This window comes from Gymnoscopelus microlampas (genome assembly GCF_963454915.1).
Source record: "Gymnoscopelus microlampas genome assembly, chromosome: 14".
Taxonomy (NCBI): domain Eukaryota; kingdom Metazoa; phylum Chordata; class Actinopteri; order Myctophiformes; family Myctophidae; genus Gymnoscopelus; species Gymnoscopelus microlampas.
The window spans coordinates 10,692,520-10,720,225 of record NC_139951.1 but is presented as its reverse complement, the minus strand read 5'-3'; the positions used below and the strand labels follow the sequence as shown (position 1 = coordinate 10,720,225).

General features: G+C 41.8%; 1 protein-coding gene across 1 annotated transcript; it reads left to right on the top strand.

Annotated features, from left to right (window-relative positions):
- On the top strand, positions 1-27,655 carry p4ha1a (prolyl 4-hydroxylase, alpha polypeptide I a). Its single transcript, XM_084078697.1, has 15 exons — positions 1-137; positions 8,775-8,868; positions 9,556-9,652; positions 14,157-14,308; positions 14,934-15,071; positions 16,875-17,135; positions 19,313-19,551; positions 21,012-21,188; positions 21,885-21,955; positions 22,778-22,877; positions 23,614-23,667; positions 24,648-24,713; positions 25,404-25,472; positions 25,595-25,691; positions 26,317-27,655. Exons 2-15 carry the CDS (start codon positions 8,775-8,777, stop codon positions 26,385-26,387), a joined length of 1,686 nt encoding a protein of 561 aa, XP_083934823.1. The 5' UTR covers positions 1-137; the 3' UTR covers positions 26,388-27,655.
- Positions 27,656-27,706: the final 51 nt, after the last annotated feature.

The window sequence follows — 27,706 nt, the reverse complement described above, 5'->3', positions numbered from 1 at the left end:
GGGACAGTCAGGGACAGGAGGAGGATTTGTCGATCTGATCTGTAGTGCTGTTTCAAAACAACCAGGGAACTCCACACAGTCCACACACCTCTGTGCTGCGCTCCACCTTAGCAGCGACCCGCCGGCCCAGACACAAGGTAAACTGCTGGAGTGTAATAACGGTTCAGTGCTGTGTGATCACAATGACATGATCGGTTGACACTACATTAAAATGCAGTGGTGTAAAGTAGCTAAGTACATTTACTCAAGTACAATCTTGAGGTACTGTTACTTTTACTGGAGTATTTCCATTTCTTTAATATCTCATCTCAGAGGCAAACATTGTACTTTTACTCCACTATTATTTGAATACTTTAGATACTTAGTTACTTCGTAGATATATAACGTTTTGTTATGCTTACAAAACATACTTTTACCTCTTCAGCCCTATATACCTCGGCTATTTGACAATAGCCGATCTACAAGCTCACAACGCGTTGCGATGCAACCCGTTGAGAGCTTGTAGATCTGCTCATTTCAAAAGATTTCTATACATTTAGGAAACCTCAAATGGGACATTTCTGCATAATGAGTACTTTCTACTTTAGGTACATTTTATACCAACACCTTTGCACTTTTACTCGAGTACATTTTAAAATCCACCACTGTCAAAATGAACCATTAAAACGGATGGGAACGCAATGCTGGTGCTCAGGCTAAACATCTAGGAAATTCCTGTGATTTACTATTGCTGCTTCTTTATGGGCTTCTTCTCCCATATAATAAAACCGTTAGAGATACTTATACCCATGCTAAGTAGAGTAGCTGATCGATTGATTGTTTGTCAATACATAATGACAATCAATTGATCTTTAAATAAATCCACAGGCGCGTTTTATTTGTGCCACTGTTTGTTTTTATTTGTCCTCATGGCGATTAGAAAGAGAAAAAAAACATAACTTAGAAGTTGAAGCTGTGTAAAGGGACAGTCTGTGTTTTGTGGCTTGTTTTTTTAAGTGTAGAAAATGAGTGTTTTTGTATGTGTTAGACTTGGTGATGTATAATAGGCTATAACTGATATTGTTGTTATTGTTAATGTTGCCAACTTTAGAGTCCCTTTCCTTTACAGTTATACAAATGTTGTACATCAAACTTCAAACAAACCCAGTCTTCCGACGGGGTTTGTTTGAAGTTTGATGTAAAACATTAAGTATAACTCTTTAACTTTCCTACACCGACACAAGCTCACTGGAAACTATTCCCAATACCGCTGCTATTTTTGATGGGCGTTACATCATACTTAGTGACCTATCGAAGTGGGTTACCCGAGATGTCTCTGGCTTTTAGTGTTTCTGTTTTAGTTTTTAGTTTTTAAACTATAATAAATATATTTACTATGGGAAACTAGTAGAGCTAGCTTAGTAGAGCTAAACATACTTTTCATGAGTTGAAATAAAGGGTATATTTAAATGTCATGCCATATTGCATCAGCTCATTTTGTCAAATAATCAGTGCTAGGACAACAAGGATATAGTCCAAAAGTTTTAGAAAGTATTTACAAATTGTTTGTGAGCGATCCTGACCCCAAAACATCAAAGTTCTCCACACATTCCCATCAGAGTTTGAACTGAATTTAACTACCAGAATTCACAAACAACCTCATCATCATCATCATCATCAACCATAACCCTAAGCTGATAATCCTCTCATCTTTTTTTTAGACTTTTTGCACTGAAGAATACCCCAAAAGAGCAGTGGTGGAAAAAGTACACAAATGTTTTACTTAAGTAAAAGTATCAATACTGCAATGTAGAATTACTCTGTTACAGGTCTGTAACAGAGTATAATACTTGAGTAAAAGTACAAAAGTATTGGTATCACAATGTACTTAAATTGTACCATAGTGAAAATCGGAAATACCACAGTAAAGTAAACGTACCTCAAAATTGTGCTTAGGTGCAGTACTTCAGTAAATGTACTTCGTTACTTTCCACCACTGTGCCCAAAAGAGTCACCGAATTCGTTAGGTCACCGATGCAGGCGTACCACCTACCCCCAAAATGAAGCGTCTCCGTAGTGCTGGATTGGGGGGGGGGGGGGGGGGGGGGGGTGAAGGACGTGGCAGTCTACTTGTTGTCTCTCCACCAGGGGTAAAATCCTCCTCAACCTTGGAGACATTCCTAGTCGCATGGGGGTTATGTCAGGACAAGCCTCGTTTCAGCTGTTAAATTTGACATTCTCCTTCTGTCTGCGGCAGATTAGGCTGCTGGGTGCCAAGAAGAAGCTCATGGCTTATGGCTATAAAGTGAAAGACAGCAGATCAGTGTAAATGCCACACAGTGCTATTAAGGGATTTTGTTATTATCCTCATTTTAGAAAATACCTCTTTTTTTTTGTTGCTTAAAGGGCAAGACCACTTCAGTAGAGGTTTGAGTTGTGTAGTTTACCTTGCCATGATGTAACTCCAAAGGTGGACAAGAAATGAAAAATAATTGCTCCATTGATTAGAAATGTATACTTCAAAATATGCTCCTCATTGACTTACATTGCACGCTGCTCTCAAAGTCACTCTTTTAGCACATAAACAAATGCAAACAAAGTTGATTCAGACAATAGAGCATCACCAAACCCAGTACTGTTTTTATAATTCATAAAAAATGTTAACTTCCTGTTGATTTTACTATTTGAAGATCTGGATCCAGTCCGGGTTTTCTTCCTAATAAAAATGGAGGAAAACTTTAACAGGAAGTTACCATTTTTTATTTAAAAAACAAACACTACTGGGTTTGGTGACGCTCTATGTTGTCTGAATCAACTTTGTTTGCGTTTGTTGGCTAAAAGAGTGACTTTGAGAGCTGTTTCACCGTACAATGTAAGTCAGGGGTCTTCAACGTTTTCAGGCCAAGGACCCCCTAGCTGAGAGAGAGATGAAGCAGGGACCCCCTACTCTATATTGTATAAAATTGTGTTTCAGATTTATTTATTTTTACTTAGTCTCTGAACGCCTCGCACTGCTATTTTCGGCTAATGTTCCCCTCAGAAAAGGAATTCTAGGGTTCAAGTGGTTAATGTAAAAAATCACACAAAGATTTGGCGGACCCCCAATAGTAGCTCTGAGGACCCCCTAGGGGTCCCGGACCCCCTGTTGAAGACCCCTGATGTAAGTCAACAAGGAGCATATTTTGAATTCTCAATTTCTAATCACTGGAACAATTCTTTTTGACTTCTTGTCCACCTAAGTTGGAGTTACATCATGGCAAGGTAACTACACAACCCAAACCTCTACCCAAAGTGGTCTTGCCCTTTAAAGGAACAAAGTACAAACTACATTCCCCACAGTTCATTTAAAACCCGAGGCCGATTCTACAAATGCCTTCTAAGTTCTAAATCAGTAGTTCTCACAATTTCAAGAATTTTCAAAAATGTAAAAAAATAGCAGATGTACAAGCTCGCAGCGCGGCTCGAAGTGACGCGCTGCGAGCTTCTATATCTGCTATTTTTAAATAGCCAACGCAAACATTGTAAATGACACAGATGCTTTCCCGGTTTTAATGGGTTAACTCAGACGCACAAAATGTAGTTGGTTACATTTTGTTCATTGTCTGAGTTACAAATGGATACATTGAAGTTTTAATGTGTGACACTGATGGGCAAGTTAGACAGAAAGCGGAGAGGGAGGCCGCCGGGTTCATGTGTGTTAGTTTTAAAGACGAATTTGTCCATAAATCATAAACGAGGTCTGGGCCAGAAGTGGGATGTGCAGTATGTCCTCACTCCTGACATAACCACACTCCATCTTTTGTAGTTCTCCCCAAGTTCCCACATTGCAACGTTCTCGCTCCTCAACACTAGTCTCGCTATCCTTAAACGACCCGGGTGTGAACTGTACTGCTGGGGAGTAGAGAGAGGAACTTTAAGGTCTGCTTTATGAACCCAGAGTCACGGCTCAACATGGAGAAGCAGTGTTCGGGTCTTTTAGGCCAGTGGTTCTCAACCTGAGGGTCGGGACCCTCAGGGGGGTCCCCACATTATTTTTTTTTGGGGGGGGGGTCCCCAGAAGAAACAATTTAAGGACTTTTAAGACCTTTTTAATACCTCAAAACATGTAAAAGAAAAAAGACCATTACTGCATCAAAAGTAATCAACAAACTATACTATAACAGATGGTCAAACATTGGCCAAATTATCAAATAATATAAGAAAGACGCAAACATTTAGAAAATAGCCGATCTACAAGCCTCAATATTTATCTGTGGAACCGAGTCAAACAAAATTGAATGCCCTAACTCCTACATTCCAAGTGCTCAGGGTAGGGGGTCCCCAGTTCTGATTATTATTATTCATTTTATTTATTTTTATTTTTTGTTTTTTTTGGGGGGGGGGGTGTCACGGCCTGAAAAAGTTGAGAACCACTGTCTTCGGCGAGGGCAATTGCCATGCACTCCTGGCCCCTAGCATTTGCAGTTTACCTTAAATTATGTTATTTTTATGCACAACTTCTTTTTATGTGACACATTTAACAAACACGCGTGTGTTTGTCAGCAACCATTCATTAATTAACTACCTTTCAACCTGGTGTTTCTATTATAGGTAAATATTTAAATAAAGTTTCTCTCTCTAAACAAGTTCCCAATGTGTCTCATTGCGACTCGTTGTGAACTTGTAGAGAGGCTATTTTCTGCTATTCTTGAAATAGAGCTTACGTAAGTGGTTACTTTTTTGCTACCCTCTACTTTTCTGTCTGAAATGACGCTTCCACTTTTATGCACCACATATCTGGAGCAAACTCCCAGAAACCTTCCGGTCTGTTACAGCTGAATACTGTTGTTCTGCACAGCCTTGTGTGTCTGAATGAGTTAATGCTTAATGTCCTGTGTAAAGCACCTTGAATTGCCTTGTTGTAAATAAACTAAGCTAATTGAGATTCAGAGCTGGGCTGGAAATGGAGTCCCAGCACGTCATTGAACCTGTGCTGTGCTACATTTACTGTGAATACCCCTCGTAAATAACTGGGAGAGCCCCACAAACCAGTCGGAAGGGGTGTGTGTGTGTGTGTGTGTGTGTGTGTGTGTGTGTGTGTGTGTGTGTGTGTGTGTGTGTGTGTGTGTGTGTGTGTGTGTGTGTGTGTGTGTGTGTGTGTGTGTGTGTGTGTGTGTGTGTGTGTGTGTGTGTGTGTGTGTGTGTGTGTGTGTGTGTGTGTGTGTGTGTGTGTGTAGGGGGGGAGAGAGCGGGAGCATGCATTTATGCGTGTCAGAGAAAGTATGTGTGTGTGCGACTGTGCTTGCGTGCGTGTGCATGCATGTGCATGTTATTTGTATATCGTTGCTGTGGGGAAACCTTTTATCTCCATATTATAACCTTTGGTGTTTTTTCGTAAATTAACGCCCTACAGCGTCGCTCAAAAGTAGCAGATGTACAAGTTCGAAAGGCATCACGCCGCGTTTTGAGCTTGTCAATCAGCTACTTTAGCTATTTTTGAATTGAAATCCTGAAAAGTAACTGTTTTGGTTTCCACCCAACAGAGATGATATATTTGGAAATGATTGTGTATGTGGATGAGACAGAATAAGTGTGTCTATGAACGTGACTGAATTAGTTCTCAACTTCTCAATGGTTCCCACTGTTGCCCAGTATTGTTTTATAATTACAGTCAGTGTGACCAGAAACAGCTGTTGATGGAGTCACATCATTTCATATTAGGGTAGAGAAGCTGGCAGTTACTGTGAAGTCACAGGTTTGATTGATTGAATATTAGTCAGAAATGTAAACAGTAAGACATTAAGGCGAAAAGGATAAAACTGTGGTCCTATGTATTCAATTCACCAATATAGCATAACAAAATGAACACTTAAACATGTCATCAACACTATATTGTGCAAAAGAGATTGGGAAATTACATTTACCTCCCCTTTGATAGATAGTCTCCTGATAGATGTTTTTTTCAGGCCAGTTGTGAAAGAAATCCTTGCAGTGGTTCCCAAACGTTGTAGCCCAAGACCCAAAAGAGAAATTTGATGTCTCCCCAGGACCCAAACTAGTGAAAATAGCCGATCTACAAGCTCACAGAGCAGGGATTTTTTCACTAGTAAAGTTTTTTCTTTTCTTTTTTTTAATTCATGGAATTTCTTTAATTACATTTTTCTTTTTTTTAATTCTAGAAATTCGCTTGAAACAAATTTGAAATGTCTTTTTAATTAAAACAAATAATGATAATAATTAAAAGAAAATTAGTAAACAAACAAAGAAAAAAAAAAGATATTTACTGAACCATAAGAATGGGTCCACGATCCAAACATGGGTCCCGACCCACTGTTTGGGAACCACTGCTTTTGGTGGCAGAGTAGTAGAATGCCATACTGTATACTACTGCCAGTGTGTCTAAACAGCATCATGCGTCTTATATATTAATTATTATATATTCTTGACCTTGGCATTAGTTCCCTGCACAGCGAAATCCTCACTGTTAATTTATCCCATATTGTAACTGAGAACATACATACTGTATATACAGTATATAACGTTGCATTTTGCAACACTCTCAGAGTTGAATGAGGATTGTACTGTGTACTTGATGATTTACTGTAGTTTGTCATGGTCTCTGGCTGCTGAGAGAGCAGTGGTTTAACAGGTTTATTCTTAATATCTGTACAGAATGTCTAGTATTGTAATACTAGGTGCATGAGAACTGTGAGTAGAAGTTTGATTTGATTTATTTGACATTGTCAGTCAAATAGATCAAAGTAGTTCTCACACTAAAGATTTTTCAAAAAATGCGCTGTGAGCTTGTAGATCTGCTATTTTTGAATAGCCAACGCTAAAATCTAAGATGCTTTTAATGGGTTTAAACAAACACAATAAAGTCAACACTTATTTCCGTTGTGGTCCTTGGTTTCAAACAGAGAGGCAGTACACGCAACAACAAGAAAGGATGAAAAGAAAACTGCTTACAAAGACATTAAAAGTGAGACTAACATTTATTTTAAGTTGTCATGCAGACAGAGGTGTATTTCAGTCAAGAGGACATTCAAGGCACTTGGACTTGGACACTTGGACACTGTAACAGTCCTTTTTGGTTGGTCAACTTCTAAGCTGTTTGCTGCGTCCCGCTGGCCTTGAAGACTAGTGTTGTTGAAAAGACAAATATTTCCCGCTTGGATCCGTGCCGGCTCAAATGAACATTCTGTGTGGGCACGATGCCAAAATGACGTCACTGAAGAAAGTCAGGACTGTCAGTGTGTAACGCCTGGGTTGTGTTTAGTTGAAGGTTAGGGTGAGCAAGGGGTCACACAAAGTGGTGTCTCGGGCCAATGAGTTCATTTTGAAACGTTGCAGCTGTTTCCTCTACTGAGGATTGGCCGAATATACAGGTCAAACACTCACTTGATGATATTTGTATGTCTGTTAGAGTGTAATTGAATCGTGAGTCAGTGTTGAAGCATGCAGTGGTCATGGAAGTCTCCGGAGGTCCGTGTGTCAAATGTAGTGACGTTCCAAAACTCCTCTGGTTTGATGAGTTGAACCGGGTTCTTTTAAAGGGATAGTTCACCCCCAAAATTACTTTTTTTCTATTGATTAGTCACCCCATGGAGACATGAAGTCATTTTTTTAAGCCAATAATTTCATGACCGGCTGCGGTTCCGGTAGGAGACACAAAGAGTCTCCTTTGTGTCTCTTACCGGAACCGCTGCTTACCGGTCTGGTAAGCTGGCCATCAAATTATTGGCTTAGGAATGCGACAAAAACTAAAAAACATCCATGAATTCAGGTCTCCATGGGGTGACTAATCAATAGAAAAAAAGTATCTTTTTGGGTGAACTATCCCTTTAAAATGAACCGAGTTTCAACCTTGTCTTCATATACCGGTATTTGGTCCTCACTAATGTTCATTATAAGATGGCACCATTTCTGTCCTCTCGCATCGGATCTCAGTGGAGGGCTGTGCGTAGCCTGGTAAACCCCTCCCTCCGGAAATCTCATTTGTAAGGGAGGGGGGTTTACCAGGCTAGGCTGTGCGGACAATTGAGAAACTTACATACCGGTATGGTTTGGTCAATTCAAAAGAGAGTTAAATATTCTGTGGCAACTTCGCAGGAAGAGAAAGGCTGTAGTTTCTATTAGCTTGAAATCTCCATAGATGATGTATAGAAGCAGGTTTCTGAACTGTCCATAGTCCACCTCTGAGACACGGAGCGAGTAAACAGAAATGGTGCCCCCTTATCATCAGAATAAGTGAGGACCAATTATAAAGATACGGTTGAAAACGGGTGAAGTGCTCCTTTAGCCCATTAAAACCGGGAAAGAATGTCAGCAGTGTCATTTTAGATTTTACCGTTGGCTATTCAAAAATAGCAGATCTACAAGCGCTGCAAGCTTGTACATCTGCTATTTTTGAACATTTTCGAAAACTCCTGAAAATGTGAGAACTACTTATTTAGATTAGCATTTGTAGAATCGGCCTCGGGTCTTAATGGGTTAAGGTGCTTGAAGGTGCTATGTTTAAGGTTTCCTACTCCTCCTAAGTTATACAAATCGATCTGTGCCGTGGCTGGGAATCACACTGGCTTTCACTGAGCACCGTTTAAGGCATTTGTTTAGTTTTCCCCTGGTCTGGTCGTTCACAAGCCTGGTGGTCATTGTTGATTTTCATCGCTTCTCTTGACAATGTCCTCATGCTAAAGTTGGATTGTACTAGAGACTCTATGGGTGATGAAGGCTGATCCTCTATCTCCTTGTTATCAGTGTGTAATTTAATGTGCTCTGGACTGACAAAGTACTTTCTCTCTCTCTCTCTCTAGATGCAGGCAGTGTGTTGGTGTGTGCTGATCCACAGTCTGCTGTCCTGTTCTGTCTCCTCCGCCGCTGACAGCCCTGACTTCTTCTCCTCCATCGGTGCGTATTCTTCCTTTCAACCACACACTGTAACATCAAACATGGATGGATAGATGGATCGATAGATAGATAGATAGATAGATAGATAGATAGATAGATATCTATATATACATTTCTAAACCCAAAACCCCCCAAAAAAACCTGCCACTGTGTGGGACTAAACACAAAAACAACATATCAATGTCACTAACAAGACACGCCACAACGTGCAGAATTACTACGCGCAGTCTGTAGGCCACTTCATACTGCTCAGCACACATCTGCCCCCTCGCAGCATAATTAATTGCGGCCAACACAAACTCACAACATTACAGTCGGCCATGTTGTTCCTTAGCGTCATCGCCGACCACCGCCCAACGAGACCCAAGTGAGGTCAGACAACACACTCCATATTTGGGCATAGCTCCATTGGGAACATCTCCTATTAGGGAACATCTCCTATTATGGCTTTATATAACCGCCCAACGAGACCCAAGTGAGGTCAGACAACACACTCCATATTTGGGCATAGCTCCATTGGGAACATCTCCTATTATGGCTTTATATATTATAGAGACCAACAAACACAAAGCACCGCGCAGCGGCTAGGGGGGAGGGGCGCGCAGCGCCCCGACCCTCTAGTTTAAGACATTTCACTTTCTAGATGTAAAACAGTGTTTTCCTGTGTATGTGTGCGCGCTCCAACAGGCCAGATGATTGACCTGGTCTTCACAGAGAAGGACCTGCTGACGTCGCTGAAGGACTACATCAAAGCGGAGGAAAAGAAGCTGGAACAGGTCAAAAAGTAAGACTGCATGTCCACCCACACCACAGACGGTATAGGACAGAGAGACAGTATGACAAAGAGACAGGCCGTAGGAAAGCTGACAGGGAGACGGTTGGGGAAGTGCTGCCTCTCGATGGTCAAGTTGGAGATAAACGCTGAGCACAGCACAAAGAGAGAACACATGTTAAGTTAACCACTTAAACCCCTGTTTTCTTAGAGAACTGAGGAGAAGATAAAACATCCGCACATAGTTTGAAGCTCCAAAAACATACTTTATTACTGCCGCAACGTTTCGACCTTTTAGGCCTTCATCGGGCAAATATTATACTGACAGACAAAGAAAGGAACTTATACTAAAGTCATTGGCTAATGATAATATACAACACCTGGGAGTCAGAAGGAGCACAGCACGCTACTCCAATCACAGGGACAAAATACCTGTCTCTCCACCCCTCAGAGGTGAGAGACTGAACTGGACATGAGTTACAACTGTACTTTGAACACGTTTTCCAGCTACACCAAATCTTGTGGGGACACACCTCTGACAGTACAGATGTTACATTGTTTATGGAGCTCAGAGGTGATCTCTCATCACAGTGAAAACACCGTAAATCCTCTGTATTTACAGTAGCACCACTGCTTTGTGGTCATAATGACAGACTGTAAACGCAGCCTTTCCAACCTGCGTGTTAAGATTTGCAGCCTTAACCACTTAAGCCCTATTTTGTAGTTTTTCTTTAAATGTGTATCATTTAATTCTATTTTCAAGCATTTTGGAAAGTTTCCGTCTCTAATGGAATGCCCAAAATAGGGACACAGCCTAATGTATTGTATACTCCGTAATTTGATGCTTCCCTAGCAACTGATTTTCAAGCATCGATTTTAGTGTAAATTAACCAACACATCTGTGGAGGTACTTACTTCGTTGATGCACAATCGTAACAATACAATATTATTGTCACAATATTTATATATTTTGTCCATATCGACCAGCAGTTGTTCAAAATAAAGCAGCACGTTGTGCGTGAAATTGTTCCTACAGAACTAACAGAACTAATGTAAAGGACATGCATGACAGTCTGAGATAGTTGACTGTTAGTCAATGGTCCACTTATTTTTTCATAAACATAAAAGTCACACAAGTCTCCAAGGATATTATATAATATAATAGAATGGAATTGATTGCCAGGTTATATTATTCAAGCCAATACAAAAGAAGGATTAAAAATTATGGTAAAACAGTGTCTTCCAATATTTCATGAACTTGACTGATTTGGGTTTAATCATAATTATATAATTTCATTTACTTTTTTTATTCATTTTGTTTATTTTCTTTAATCATTATTATTATTATCATTATTTCTTGTTAATTTGATATTGGTAGGTTGAAGAAACAGAGGGAAAAGAAAGAAAAAATGAAAACATAAATGAAATGTATGATTTGTTGTAAAACTGTAAGAGGTGTGGGCAGGCCTGGAATTTTGTCATTTTAGGGGCAAGACCACTTCGCCTTTGGTGTTGTCCATTTTTTTAGGGCACAAATGCCAGGGCAGGAAGGCCATCAAATAAAACAAGATTTTAGTCAATTGAAATAATTAATTGAATTTAAAGGTTAAGGATTTGAATATGTAGACTATCTGCAGTGAAATAAATAAATTATGGTATTTACAAATTACAATCTGATCCATGCTCAGCCCGGCACCAAGTCACAAGTCACTGGGTTGGTTTAAAAATGGGGACTCAGGGGAGTTAAGAATTCAGAATCTCAACAAAAGACACTGGTGTCTACATGACAAGAAAGAGACACTGGTGTCCTCATACTGACAAGAAAGAGACAGAGGAGAAAGTGGTACAGTCAGCTGGGGCATTAAGGCCACTGTGGCCTCAGGGCATGCCATGTTTTGAGGGCACTAGGCCAAACTGAGGGGCAACGACGACGAAGGCCTTCGTGGCCTGCCTAAAATTCCTACCTCCTGCCATTCCTGCCATGAAATGTACAATTTATCATGAAATGTGAATTTCGGAAATGTATTTCTTAACTTTTGTAGGCGAACTATTATTGGTGTGTTAGATCTGTAGTATGTTGTTTTGTATGATGTGTATTTGGGTGTGACGGACCCCAGGAAGAATAGCCATGCTTAGGCAAGTGCTAATGGGGAGTAAAGACCCCTACACACTGTACGATATTTGACCCGATTTGTCTGTCGGGGAGCTTTTTTGGTGATCGCCGTCAAAACCACCGATATGAGTCAAGATCGGGCGTTCCTCGGCGAGGTGTTGATCGCGCAGTGTGTGTAAGGTACTCCGTGAAGAAACACCCCGATAAAGTACGGTCGGCGAGGTGTTCCCAACAACTTTTAGAATTCAAACTTGTTGGATATTTGGGGCTATCGGCCCCGATCTAGTGCACGCTACAGCCACTGAGAGCACATTACAGCCACGCACCGTGGCTAGTCCTCCCGCATAGAACCGCAATATTACTGCCCAGACAGTCCAGTCTTGTATTAAGTTAAACATGATAAAACAGATTGATAGAGTGAGTGAGTGAGCCTGCTTGACGATGGGGCTGTTTAATATTAGAGAGGAATAGGGCTTGCAGACAGAGAGGTGTGTGTGTGTGTGTGTGTGTGTGTGTGTGTGTGTGTGTGTGTGTGTGTGTGTGTGTGTGTGTGTGTGTGTGTGTGTGTGTGTGTGTGTGTGTGTGTGTGTGTGTGTGTGTGTGTGTGTGTGTGTGTGTGTGTGTTATTTAATGTCAATCATTAGCGTCCTGTCTCGGTCTCGCGCATATACCACGGGATATCTTGCAATCAGTGAATCCCTGTCGCCGACCAATCAATCGTGCGAGAATCACAACGATATATTTAGCCCGATTTCAAGAGAGAAACTCGTGAAATGCTTAACGATCTGTTCACTCGCTGACCATTTCAAATGTCGGGCAGTGTGTAGAGGCCTTTAAGCACCAAACCCCTCCCACCCATCCACACCTACAAAGACAGCATTGTGGATTAGTTCCAGACATTTAATATGTTACCATGCACATCTCTCCTGTTGTATGTAACAAATAGAGTTTTAGCTGAGGTTCATCAGGGACTATGGCCTGCTTCTTAAACGTTCGGTAGGTACAGTAGTGGTGGATCATGTTGCTGCAGTCCCTCAGTGTGACAATTGTGTTGGTTCTAAAGCAGAGTTAGTTCTCTACAGAGACCACAGAACCTGAGAGCCTAGTGGCAGGCAGGGTGTGCCTGACGTTTGTTCAAACATATTGAATTATAACCACCTCAGGGAACGTGGGAAAAGGGGTGTGTGTGTGTGTGTGTGTGTGTGTGTGTGTGTGTGTGTGTGTGTGTGTGTGTGTGTGTGTGTGTGTGTGTGTGTGTGTGTGTGTGTGTGTGTGTGTGTGTGTGTGTGTGTGTGTGTGTGTGTGTGTGTGTGTGTGTGTGTGTGTGTGTGTGTGTGTCTGTGTGTGTGTGTGTGTGTCTGTGTGTCTGTGTCTGTCATTCATTTCATTTCAAACCTTTATTTATTCTCGAAGGACATTGAGGTTGCCCTCATTTGCAGTGTTGTCGAGAGACATCACAGTACAGTTTCATTTTCATATCGATGATAAAAACAAAACAGAAACTTTCCCCTACTTTTGTGTGTGTGTGTGTGTGTGTGTGTGTGTGTGCGTGTGCGTGCGCGTGTGATTGTGTGTGTGTGCGTGGCTGCGTGCAATGCATGCATTAGCAAAACACACCTACACAGATTTTGTAGCTACAGTTACTGTGTGTGTGTGTGTGTGTGTGTGTGTGTGTGTGTGTGTGTGTGAGATAGATAATAGTTATACTATACACATCTACTGTAGGTTGGTTACTTGTTCACATTGTGTTATTTACTTGCAGTAACTGCAAATAACAGTTTTTGCTTGACCACAGATGCAAAGCATGTTATTTAGATACAGTAGCACGTTGTTTACTTGGTAGCACTTAATAGCTGACTACACCTATGTGACCAGTCGTTTGTTAGAAGTAGGATTCATGCCATTTACTCAGATTTTGCACTTGTAATAATACATAATAATAATAATACATTTTACTTGTAACGCACTTACAGTTTTTACAAATCTCAAAGTGCTACAGGGTTTAAAAACAATGGCAAAAAAAACAGCAAAGGGAAAAAAACAACATAAGACCCTACCTGGGGTAAAAAAAAAAGTTGATTCAAAACTAAATTCAATTTAAATTCAAATCAAGGCAGATAAAAAAGACCTATGGAAAAAAACGAAGAAAACGCTTTGTTAAAAAGGTTTGTTTTTAGTCCATTTGTAAAAGCATTGGTAGACTGCAGGGCTCTCAACTTGTAAGTTTCTCTGCATAAGAGTGTCTGCTAAATGCCCAAATTGTGTGTGTGTGTGTGTGTGTGTGTGTGTGTGTGTGTGTGTGTGTGTGTGTGTGTGTGTGTGTGTGTGTGTGTGTGTGTGTGTGTGTGTGTGTGTGTGTGTGTGTGTGTGTGTGTGTGTGTGTGTGTGTGTGTGTGTGTGTAGGTGGGCAGAGAAGCTGGATGTGCTGTCGACCACGGCGACTCAGGATCCAGAGGGCTTCCTGGGTCATCCTGTCAACGCCTTCAAACTCATGAAGAGACTCAACACCGAGTGGGGAGAGCTGGAGAGCCTGGTCCTCACCGACATGTCTGATGGTACACACACACACACACACACACACACACACACACAGACACACACACACACACACACACACAGACACACACACACACACACACACACACACACAGGTTTAATAGAAAACCTGCAGTGGTCTTGTACCAAGAGCCCCACTCTCCCCCAGCGTCCCTATTCTGCGGGGAACATTAGCCAAAAATAGCCGATCTACAAGCTTGGCTATTGTTTGGAGAAGGGATTTGGTGTAGCCGGAAGAAGTGTTCAAAATATAGTTGTAACTCACGTCCAGTTCAGTCTCTCACCTATAGACCATATTCACATGGCGGCCATATTGGAATTTAACATTGAAAGTGCCGCCACCTGGGGTGGCTACTTTCATTGACTTCATAGAAACATGGCCGCTGTGTGAATATGGTCTATAGAAGTAGCGTGCTTTGCTCCTTCTGACTGCCAGGTGTTGTATATTATCATTAGCCAATGATTTGTAAATATATGTTTATTTTTCTGTCAGTATGATATTTGCCTGAGGAAGGCTTAAAAGGTTTTAAAACGTTGCGCCAGTAATAAAGTACGTTTTTGGAGCTTCAAACTGTGTGCGGCCCTGTGTGGTTAACATGTGTTCTCTCTTTGTGCTGCGTTCAGCGTTTATCTCCAACCTGACCATCCAGAGGCAGCACTTCCCCAACGATGACGACCAGGTCGGTGCTGCCAAGGCCCTCATGAGACTGCAGGACACCTACCAGCTGGCCACCAACACCATATCTACTGGACAACTGCCTGGTAAGGGATCTATAGAGGAAAATAGTCAGGTTAGGATTAGGCATATGGTCTGGGGTTGGGAGTTGTGCCTAATTTATATGCCGGTGTGGTGCAACGAAAATAGCCAATCTACGAGCTGGCAACGCGTTGCAGCGTGACCTGTCAACCAACCAACCAGAAGAGTGTTCAGTAACAGTGGTCTCCCCGTCTCTCTAGCTTTTTAATGAACAGAAAATACGTTTTCAGGTCGGGATACCAATTTCATCCAATCAGAAGCGAGAACTCATGCAGGATATGAGCATAAGCAAGTGAAATTGGAGGTAACGACAAAAACAAACAAAAAGACCAAGCAGACAAAACTGGAATTGGAACTCTTGGAATAGAAAATTGGAATTGAAGCTGATAAATGAGTTCTCTGGATACCAATTAAATAGAATTGGTATCCCGAGCTGAAAATGTATTCCGTTTACTACAAAGCTGGAGAGACGGGGAGACCCCTGTTACTGAACAAATATAGTAATGATTACTATCAGAATATAGAGCTTTAACATAATTTTTACACTCTTAGTTTTAACCAAAAATATAACTGGGCTTGAGACTGTATCTGCTGGCAGCTATACAGTAGTGCCAAAATGGTTGTTTGGACCTGTTGAATTATGTGCCTCCAGCGGATGACATTTTAATCTCCTCCATGAATCTGATCCAACGATTCAGCCTGTTCACCTGAGATAACATGAGTCATGTCCGTGGGATTGAATGCCGCCTCGGCTCTCCGCGGCTGCTGAAAGTGAAATTAAAATGTTGAAGACGGATGCCTGCAAGATACCTTTTTTTAATTTAAAGTTGATGAAAAGTCAACAGAACAGTTACTTTTAATCCAATCCATAACTTTAGCAGGCTGTTTTTATGCTCCAAATTGTTTTAGTTTCCAAAACGGAATCGGGTTGTTTTTAGGAGCGCAGACCGACAGTTTGTGCTTCCTGGAACTTTTCTATTTTGGATGTTGTAAATCAGGTCTTCGATCTGCGTTTACCCTGAACGCTTATGTCAACATCACAGGTTGATACAAGTCACTTAGGCCATGGTTCTGAAAGCTTTTCATTTCAAGGAACCCCCAGTTTGATATGCATTAGGCCAGGGACTCCCTTAAAGTTATAGTTCAGACTTGAATTCATTGATATTCTTTTGTTTTTGTCTCATTCCTAAGCCAATAATATGATGACCGGCAGCGGTTCCGGTAGGAGACATAAAGAGTCTCCTTTGTCTCTCCTACCGGAACCGCTGCCTACCGATCCGCTGGTCATCAAATTATTGGCTTAGGAATGCGACAAAAAATAAATAAATATGCATGAATTCAAGTCTCCATGGGGTGACTAATCGATAGAATTGTTTTGTTTAATGAAATCAAATATAAACATTGCAAATATGAAAAGACAACAAACCTCTTATGTCCAAAATTGTTACTTTTCAGGATTCAAATTCAAAGTAGCAAAAGTAGCAGATTTACAAGCTCAAAAGGTTTCGAGCTTGTGCATCTGCTACTTTTGATGCTTTTGTGTGACGCTGTAGTGTGATCAAGTAGGGCATTAAAGTTAGAATATGGAGATGAGAGGTTTCTGCCCGACAACAGCTATATAGTATCATAATCCATAAGACATTACAAAAAGTAAATGCACTACAAAATGAAATTAAAAAAACATTTCTGTAAACCAAATCGACAAATAGACAACCATATAAGAACCTGGGGGAAAAAGCATTACATTTATAACAGCTTCTGTCCCTCCATCTGTCTCTCTGTCTCTCTGTCTCTCCGTCTCTCTCCAGGAACGTCCTCAGATGATTGGAGGTACAGGAGCAAGCTGACGGCGGACGACTGCTTTGACCTGGGGAAGGTGGCGTACTCGGAGGCTGACTACTACCACACGGAGCTGTGGATGGAGGAGGCCCTCGCCCAGCTGGACCAGGGCGAAGCCACCGACACCGCGGTGGACGCCGTCACCGTCCTGGACTACCTCAGCTACGCCATCTACCAGCAGGGGCAGCTGGAGAGGGCCCTGGAGCACACCAAGAGACTGCTGCTGCTGGGTGAGTGGTTTGGTGGACAAGAGTACGTTAAGCCCCAGTACTTAAAAGTATTTCACCTATTTGAGCCTTATCTCCATGTGATAGGCTCTATGCACAGCAGCCATATTGGAAGGAAATTGGGCCACTTCCTTCACTTCCTTCACAGGTGTTACCAATGATGCTAATTAAGGCTCTGTTCCATTCTGGTCAAACAGAGTCAGGGTGCTGATATTGTGCATGTTGGCTCACTGGAAACACTCTGCTCAAAGTGTGGTCCAGGGACCCTCATGGTTCCTTTAAGCCAGGGGTTCTAAATGGTCCCTTATGGGCGTGTAACTCTGAGAGTGAACAAATGGAACCAAATGGACCCGCTCTCAGAGTTATTATGGGGGTCCTTGATATTAAAAAGTTAATGATCTGTGAAGGAAGTAAGGAAGAGGCCCTATGTGACGTTTTGCGTCACCTCCGTGCGCAACCCTGTGCGCAAGCTCATGAGTCGAGCCCATTGGTCGAAACCAATTTCACTCATTTATGTGTCTGGCCCCAGCCGTAATAAGCTGCAGTACCTTTGGTTGGCCAGCAAGTCCAATGCGCTTCGCTGCTCCCTCTCGGTTCCGGCCCAGAACCGAGAACGAGCAGTGAAGCGTAGTGAAGCCCAGAACTTGTGGTTGCTTGATTTTTTGATTCCACCATTTCTGTCTACTCATTCTGTGTCTCAGAGGAGGGCCAACAATACCATTGATGGGGGATTCCAAGCTGATAGAAACCGTTAGGGATCGTTTTCAGCTTCACCTAGCTGATTGCTGCTCAGTGACACCTTGACACATTGCCGGGGGCCGGGAATCGAACCCAGGGCTTTTCTGTTTCCCAGACGCTTTGAAAACCTGTGAGGTAGATCATCTGACGAAACCAGCAGTGTGTCAAAACTGCTCCACCAAATAAAAGTCTGCTCCAAGAGTGTTGGCCAACCGATTCATTGAGAAACTCAGCCTACCATAACAAGACATTAATTAAGGCTTGACATAGCCTCTGATCCCAACCATGTTCTGAACAGTGAATAGGAATTGTTACCATTAAACAGTCAATGCGAGGTTCCATGATGTAATATGGTTAGACTGAGCCTGAGGCACTCTTTTGTGCACCAGTTAATCCTGAAATTGGAGCATAATCCCAGACCAGATGTATGTTGAAGGGCCTCGTCGTGCATTAGGTGATTGTGATATGTTAAATATGTGTCTATTGTTTTGTTGATGTTGTCTTCGCTGTTACTGACGATGCACAACATATTTCAGCGTATTCTGACTATAAATTATCTTCATCATCATGCATGGATTAAAGTTGTCAGCCACCACGATTCCAGTCATTTCATAAGATTAAAGCATATTAGAATGGGTCAAAATGGCAATATTACTTAGATTGTAAACTGATGTTCAGAAGCATCCTCCATACAACCCTAATGGTCATAAACGCAAAGGTTAAAGCCTCAATCTGCAATTTCTTCAACTGGGTTGGCTGCATGTAGAACAGCAAAAACATAGGTTTAGAATGACAATACCTATTCTACATATTGTGCTAATTGTTTATGAAACACAACATTAGTGTGGAGGACTCCTTTCACACTGCTTCACAAATCACACATTGGGACTTGGCCTAAAGACAAGTTTTCAGTCGTGAGTCCTAAGTTTTCTGAAAAACGTATGTTTCTATATCAGTGGTGCTCAAACTTTTTCGTGTCAAGGACCCCCAAAATTATATGTATTTGACCCCCAGAAGCAAAGATTTGAGTTAAAAGTATTTGCTTTAAAAATGTATAATATTCAAAGATTTGCACACATTTTCACAATAAATTAAAAATAGCAGATCCACAAACTTCGTGCAGCGCTATGAGCTTGTAGATCTGCTATTTTTGAAAAATCGTGAAAATGTAATGTGCAAATCTTTGAATATATTTTTTTAAGCAAACCGTTTTTTACTCAAAACCTAGCTTCTGGGGGTCCCTGGAACAAAATATTTATAAAATATATAATTTTGGGGGTCCTTGACATTGAAAAGTTTGACAACCACTGACATGAAAATAGGAACATAAGTTTTTCAGAAAACTGTTAGGATTTCGAAGGCATTTGTAGAATGTCAGGTTTGAATGTGTTAATACCTGTCTCCTCATGTCTCTCTCTCTGTACTGTATTATGTGTGCTCAGACCCTGAACACCAGCGGGCCAACGGTAACCTCAAGTACTTTGAGTACCAGCTGATCAAGCAGAAGAAGGCAGAGGAGGAGGAGAGGAAAGAAGAAGAAAAAGAAGGGAAGGGAGCGGAGAGAGAGAAGAGGGAGGCGGTCAAGGAGAAAGGTCAGAAAGGTCGTCCCACATTCTCCACAGACTACCTGCCCGAGAGGATGAAATACGAGAAGCTGTGCCGAGGAGAAGGACTCAAGATGGTAGGGCACGCACGCACGCACAAACACGCCCACACACACACACACACACACACACACACACACACACACACACACACACACACACACACACACACACATACACACATACACTCACACACTCAAATTCTACTTTACTTGTGGGGATATTTGGCCCTTGCAAATATACAGTAGTAACACACACTCACTCCTTCTAGTCAGGGGATATCAAAAAAATCTTGGAATAAATTCCTTACCAAAATAAATCTTCACCAATGTGTTTGTAAAGGTGTCTAGTAACACATCTCACAAAGACTGAAATGCAGTCCCCCTAGGAGAATTTTTGACAGCTCCTTAAAGTTGGGGTACCCACCATAACCTTGGTTTAAAAAAAAAAAAAAAACCAAAAAAAATCTAAATTTAATTCTGTTTTAAGTAGCTTGTGAGGTGTCAAACTAAGGTGTTTTTATGATTCTGAATCCATTGCAAGCATTTGTTTTGCACCAAAACCACTCCTTGGGCTAAAAACGTCCCAATCTCAATGGTTTTTTTACACAAAAAGTATACCTGGAAAAGGATGGCTATGGCCGTTTTTAGCCCAAGGAGTGGTTTTGGTGCAAAGCATGGATTCAGAATCATAAAAACACCCTAGTTTGACCCCTCACATGCTACTTAAAACCAATTTTTTTTAATTTTATTTTTTTAAACCAAGGTTATGGTGGGTACCCCAACTTTAAGGAGCTGTCAAAAATTCTCCTAGGGGGACTGCATTTCAGTCTTTGTGAGATGTGTTACTAGACACCTTTACAAACACATTGGTGAAGATTTTTTTTGGTAAGGAATTTACCGTAAATTTCGGACTATAAGCCGCGACTTTTTTCCCATTTTTCGACCCTGCGGCTTATATAACGGTGCGGCTTATCTATGGATTTTTATAGCTAACGGCCACTAGGGGACCTCCTAAATCTAGGGATTTTACACCCGCGGCTTATAGTCCAGTGCGGCTTATATATGTACAAATCATTCAATTTAGCTGCTGCGGCTTATATTCAGGTGCGGCTTATAGTGCGAAAATTGTATTCCAAGATTGGAAAATATTCTGCTAATATCCCCTGACTATTCACTCACTCCCTCATTGACATACTGTACGCAAATATGCTCACATTGACCCATACAATCTGTCTGTCTCTTTCTTTCTGCCTCACTGACTCACTCTCTCTCTCTCTCTCGCTCTCACTCTCTACCTCGCTCTCTCTCTCTACCCCTCTCTCTCTACCTCTCTCTCTCTACCTCTCTCTACCTCTCTCTCTCTCTCTCTCTCTGCCCTTCTCTCTCTCTGCCTCTCTCTCTCTCTCTCTCTCTCTCTCACTCTCTCTCTCTCTCTCTCTCTCTCTCTCTCGCTCTCGCTCTCGCTCTCGCTCTCGCTCTCGCTCTCTACCTCTACCTCTCTCTCACTCTCTCTCTCTCTCTCTCTCCCCCCTCAGACCCCCCGCAGGCAGAGCCGCCTGTTCTGCCGTTACTACGACAACGGCCACCATCCGGTGTACGTGATTGGTCCGGTGAAGCAGGAGGACGAGTGGGACAGCCCCCACATCGTGCGCTACCTGGACATTGTGTCAGAGCAGGAGATGAACAAGGTCAAAGAGCTGGCCAAGCCCAGGGTGAGACTTCACACCATCACCACTAGAGGGCACCACGACCTTTATTAGTAGTAAATGAAGTAACGTCGTCAACTTTCAAAAGGTTATACCAAACAAACCTTTCCTATATGGATGTTCTATTTCTGACAGAAAGTTTTATAGTTTTGTATAGTTTCTAAGTTGCAATGTAACACAGCTCTGTTTACACTTTTATTTATTCCCATTTATATTTAAAGGAGTAGTTCACCCAAAAAACTACTTATTTTCTATCAATTGCACACCCCATGAAGCCTTGAATTCATGGATCTTTTTTTTTTGTCACATTCATAAGCCAATAATTTGATGACCGGGTATATTTCCGGTAGGAGACACAAAGAGTCTATTTTGTGTTTCCTACCGGATACATTAGGACGCTAACCAAATTATTACCCTAGGAATGCGACAAAAACAAAAATAATCCTTGAATTCAAGGCTTCATGGGGTGTGCAATTGATAGAAAATAAGTTATTTTTTGGGTGAACTACTCCTTTAATATGTAACTGCACATACATTGTTTTGTTTTGATTGTTTTGTTCCCCTTTTGCTTTGGCAATGTAAAAGTATGTTTTTTCATGCCAATAATGCTCATTTGAATTGAATTGTAATGTGATAACTGTCTCTCTCTCTCTCTCTCAGTTGATAACTGTCTCTCTCTCTCTCTCTCTCTCTCTCTCTCAGTTAAGACGTGCCACAGTTCATGACCCACAGACAGGAAAACTGACCACTGCTCACTACAGAGTGTCCAAGAGGTAAGAGCCTAAAGTTACCTTCACACTGTTTACAAACCGTCATATCGTCGTGAATTTAGGTTGAAAGAATATGTAAAAGTGAGGAGCGATGACCTGGGGAGTGGTAGGTAACACTAAGGTGGGAATCCAACCCACGCTCCCTTCATTTGGGAGAAAAAAATAAAGCATTCGGTGTGGTGTTGTGTGTACCCGGTGGTGCGCCCGGCCGTGCACCACGTTATCAAAAACAACACCACGGAACAGACGGAACAGATTGATACACGATAAACAATTTTAGCTGCTGTTTGTGGTCGTAAATGGAAATAATTCCATTCGGTCGCAATCCACACAGACCGAAGATAAACGAGGGAAGACAGACAGACAGACAGACAGACAGACAGACCTTCCGACATGATTTGAACAGATAATCATTGAAGTGGTCTGATTAATAGATGTGTTTTGCTTTTGAAACTGGCGCCTTGTTGTGTTGTTATTTAGCATTATTTGGGGCATGGTTATATTAATGAATCTTATTTCATGGTCAGGCACTTCATCCTGGCGCTGTATAATAATTGGTAAAATATGAGCCTTCCCAAACGGCAGGCTCACCTGCTGCCAGTGGTGCTGTGTTGTCAGTGTAGGCATTGATGGTGTGTGTGTGTGTGTGTGTGTGTGTGTGTGTGTGTGTGTGTGTGTGTGTGTGTGTGTGTGTGTGTGTGTGTGTGTGTGTGTGTGTGTGTGTGTGTGTGTGTGTGTGTGTGTGTGTGTGTGTGTGTGTGTGTGTGTGTGTGTGTGTGTGTGTGTGTGTGTGTGTGTGTGTGTGTGTTGTGTTCTGTGCTCCAGTGCGTGGCTGGCAGAATATGAACATCCGGTGGTGGATCGCATCAACCAGAGGATTGAAGACCTCACCGGTCTGGACATCACCACCGCAGAGGAGCTACAGGTGACAAACCTTTTCCACCCGTGATCTTAAAGGGACACTTCACCCAAAAAAAAACGTTGTTTCAATGGATTAGTCACCCCATGGAGACTTGAATTCATGGATATTTTTTTTTTTTTTTGTCCTAAGACAATAATTTGATGACCGTCAGCGGTTCCGGTAGGAGACACAACGAGTCTCCGCTGTGTCTCCTACCGGAACCGCTGCCTACCGGTCCGCTGGTCATCAAATTATTGTCTTAGGAATGAGACAAAAACTAAAAAAATATTTTTTTTTGGGCGAAGTCTCCCTTTAAGATTCTCTTCAGACACCTTAGCCCGTAGCACTTGACCTAGTCTTGACGACCATGCAGACTTATGCTAAGGTTAAAATATCATTTAGATTGCATGTTATTTTAGACGGATGCTAGGTTCATTGTTTACCTGGTAACCTATACAGTAGTTTCAATGTACAGATTATTCTGATATTATATTTACTGAGGCACTGCACTGTCTCTCTGCATTTGATGTATGCGTTTACCTTGCTTGCTGAGCGTCTGCTAACTGCTTACATTTTACATCGTAAATACATCATACATTCATCATACACTCAGGGTTGTCAAAATACAGTGTCAGTGACATTATAACTTATCACAGCGACACTGATTCTGTATGAATTAACTTCTAACGGCACCCAATTGACATGGTAATTGAAAGAAAAATGACTTTAACTGCATTCTGTATTGTGTGTTTGTGTGCAGGTGGCCAACTATGGAGTTGGAGGACAGTATGAGCCTCACTTTGACTTTGGACGGGTAAGAACCAGTTTCTTTGGTCCATTCCTGGCTCACTCTCAGATCACTTAAATTGAGTCCTGTGTGCAAATTGGACCACTAACAGTATACAGTTGTGCAGATGCAGTAACGTTAAAGGTGTTTCATGTACCAGGGTGTGCACACACAGGGTGTCTTCATGCAGACCTCCGTAGAAGCTGCACCTCAGTACAACATTGGCGCTCTTCTCAGAGTAGCCAGCAGATGGCGCAGTGAGCACTGGTGTTCACCAGTTCACTTAATATATAGGTAGAGCGTTACCAATGTTTTCTAGTATACATTCCTGTGGGACCATTTGATGCACATTTGACTTGACTGCATCATAGAAGGTCTCAATTGCAATGTATTGATCTTAGGAAGAGGGAAAACATCCCTCACACTGAAGCTCAGTTTGACCTTCCATAAACTTTGCTGTAAGCAGTGCTTAATTAATGCCGGAGCTCGGCTCCGGAACCTCCCTCCTGCGCTCCGGTACCTAGAAGGCGTACCGTCACCTCAAATGCACATACAATACAGAGAGAGAGAGAGGGAGACTAACAGGTTCATGAGCTCCGGCACCTAATTATTTAAAAATTAAGCACTGGCTGTAAGTGAAGACAGTGTGCAGTATTTCTTTCATCTTCCAATGCGTTGGCTGGTCACTCCTACGCACCTGTGCAACTAAGTAGGACATCAGTAAAGGACTTCCTTTACTAATGTACCATCTTAAAATGTAAACATGCTCATAATAAACCGTATATTGGAACACATACCCATGTAATGATGTGTTACCCTAAGAGGACTCTGGGTCGAGACTTAGACGTGAGTCACAAACTATTCCAATGGCTTCAAGTATAAAATGCAGCTTAATAAAGGAAAGCGGACAAGTTCCACTGTAGTAAGAGGTCATGACCAGCAGGTTTTGAACCAATGACCATTTTGTTTATTGCTCAACTGTCCTCTCTGTTGTCTTGCTTCCACAGAAAGATGAGCCAGATGCCTTCAAGGAGCTGGGCACAGGAAACCGCATCGCCACCTGGCTCCTATATGTTAGTAGCGGTTTAATAAATCACATTGTCAACGCTGTGACCGATGCTAGCCTGGTAAACCATGCTGGTTGTGTGAATTCACATCAGTGTTGATTTTGACAGCAAATTTTGATTCAGTTTTAGTTGACAGCAAATTTTGATTCAGTCTTTTGAATGAAATTCCATTTAGTTTTAGTCATCTGAAAAGTATTAGTTTTTGTCTAGTTTCAGTCGACTAAATATCATAAGATTATAGTCGACTAAATCTACAGTTGATTTGGTCGACTTAAATGTATTTTGGTGGTGCCTTGATGGCGTCGTAATGGCTGATTTTTCACTTTGTTGCATGCTGAAAATAGCAGATCTACAAGCTCACAACGTGTCGCAGCACGACGCGTTGTGAGCTTGTAGATCTGCTTTTTTCAGAGCTCAACACCTGAGCGCAACCAAACATAAAGTGACTTGTCGTTTAGTTCTACTGGATCTCTTCTCCACTAGTCCCTCAATAACATTTTAGTCTAGTTTTTATTTGTTGACGAAATTGTCAATATATTTAGTTTGTTAGTTTTGGTCATCATAGCTTAGTTTTTATTTAGTGTTTATGTAGTTTCCGTCAGTGAAAAAAGGTAGTCGACGAACATTTTTCGTCTTTTAGTTGACGAAATCAAATCTAATTCACACTATCATGTGCTCTTCTCCTCTGTGCTGCAGATGAGCGACGTGGCCTCGGGGGGCGCCACCGTCTTCACAGACATAGGGGCGGCCGTGGTGCCCAGAAAGGTACAAATCACAACACATCTACACCACATGCTGCTCAGTAGCAGCATGTGGCTATCAATCCAATCCACTTTGTCTATAAGTGGTTAAGAGTCTGTTTGTTTGTTTGTTGTGTTGTTGTTTAGGGGTCGGCAGTGTTCTGGTACAACCTTTATCCCGATGGAGAAGGAGATTACAGAACCAGACATGCAGCCTGTCCCGTACTGGTGGGGAACAAATGGGGTGAGTTGGCCATCATTTATTTACTCTGTTGTATTATGTATAAACCAGGCTTTAATCCGTTAAAACCGGGAACGCATCTGTGTAACCACGTGAACCATTATTTTATACTTTGGCTATTCAAAAATAGCAGATATATACGAGCTTGTATATCTGCTATTTTTGAAAAATCGTCAAAGTTTGTGCAAATCTTTGAATATGTATTTTCAAAGCGAACATTTGTAACTCAAATCTTTGCTTCTGGGGGGTCCCTGGAACAAAATATTTTCAGAAGGGGGTCCGCAGCCAAATGAATATCATTTTGGGAGGTCGTTGACATGAAAAAGTTTGAGAACCACTGATTATAGCAATATAAGTTAAAACAAAAAACTGTTAGGATTTTGAAGACATTTGTAGAATCCCCAGATGCAAAGATTTGAGTTAAAAATGTTTGCTTTAAATTTTCAATATAAAAAAAAAAAAAAAGTGCAGAGCTACAAGCTCACTCGGTGCCGCGCTATGAGCTTATATATCTGCTATTTTTGAATACCCCAAAGACATCTAAAATGACAGAGATTGACATCCCCGGATTGACATCAAACAGGTGTGTGTGTGCGACGCCTCTTAACTGTACTCTCTTTGTCTTCAGTTTCTAACAAATGGATCCACGAGCGAGGTCAGGAGTTCAGGAGACGCTGTGACCTGACGGAGACGGTCTGACGCCCCGCACTCCTCTTTGAGGGGCCCGTCCTCGCCCTCCACCCATCCTCTTCCACTTCCTGTTCCTTTGACTGCTGACTCTGAAGTGACACCTCTATTTTTATCTGAAGTATGTGTGTGTTCGTTAGTATGTGTGTGTGTGTGTGTGTGTGTGTGTGTGTGTGTGTGTGTGTATGTATGTATGTATGTGTATGTATGTATATATGCCTGACTCAGCGTGGATTTTTTGTTTGTGTGTGTGTGTGTGTGTGTGTGTGTGTGTGTGTGTCAAGTTAGTGCCTTCTTTTGTGCACAGTAAAATCCTCAGTGTTCATTTATCTCTGGGAGGGTTAAAAATGGACCCAGTTGGATCCTTCATGATCCAGTCAGTTTTATTTACATAGCTGCCAAATCACTACAAAATGTTATCTTCACGACACTTTACACATAGAGGAGATTAAAGGGATAGTTCACCCCCAAAAATACTTTTTTTTCTATCCATGTATTCAAGTGTCCACAGGGTGACTAATCGATTGGAAAAAAAAAATTTGGGGGGTGAACTATCCCTTTTAAGACCACACTCTATGGGTCTCACTCTCTGAGTTGAATGAATGCTGAGGATTTGACTGTGTGGGTTTTTGCACACTCCCTTCACCTCGACTCTCCTAAATATTGACCATAATATTCACACGGCAGACATTTTTCTCACGTCTTTACATACATACAAGTCTAATTAATGGCGTTGCGCTGTTAGTGTTGAAGTTACTCTAGTGCAAGTGGTTCTCAAACTAGGGTCCGGGGACACCCAGGGGTCCTTGAGGAGGTTCCCCACTGCAACATTTGTTTCACCACTTTAAAACGTATATATACACCGGCTGTTTGAAAATTGCAGATATACAAGATTTTTAACCATTTTGAATATTTTTTAAATCATTTATCAACGCAAATCTTGCATGGGGGTCCCTTCCTGGGACAACATATTTTCAGATGGGGGTCTTTGGACAAATATACCTTAAATTGGGGGTCCTTGACATAAAAATCTGAGAACCACTGCTCTAGTGACAGTGTGTGTCAGTGATGTCCTCTTGTCACTGCAACGCTGTCTCCAATCAGCACTGTTCGGGTTTACCTTCTGTCCTGCATTGTCCGATGTTCACATGTGTTACCAATGATGCTAATTAAGGTTGTGTTCCAAACATGGTGCTGATAGTGTTGTTCATGTTGGCTCACTGTAAACACTACTCCAGTGGGCATTCCAAATGGCCCCTTACTGGTATGTAACTCTGAGAGTGTACAAATGGAACCAAATGGACCCGTAAGGGTCCATTTGGTTCCATTTG

Coding starts and splice junctions, on each gene's coding strand:
- p4ha1a (XM_084078697.1), top strand. CDS start 8,775: ATGCAGGCAGTGTGTTGGTGTGTGCTGATCCACAGTCTGCTGTCCTGT. Junction 23,668..24,647: donor CTCACTTTGACTTTGGACGG/GTAAGAACCAGT, acceptor TTGCTTCCACAG/AAAGATGAGCCAGATGCCTT. Junction 25,692..26,316: donor ACTGGTGGGGAACAAATGGG/GTGAGTTGGCCA, acceptor CTTTGTCTTCAG/TTTCTAACAAATGGATCCAC.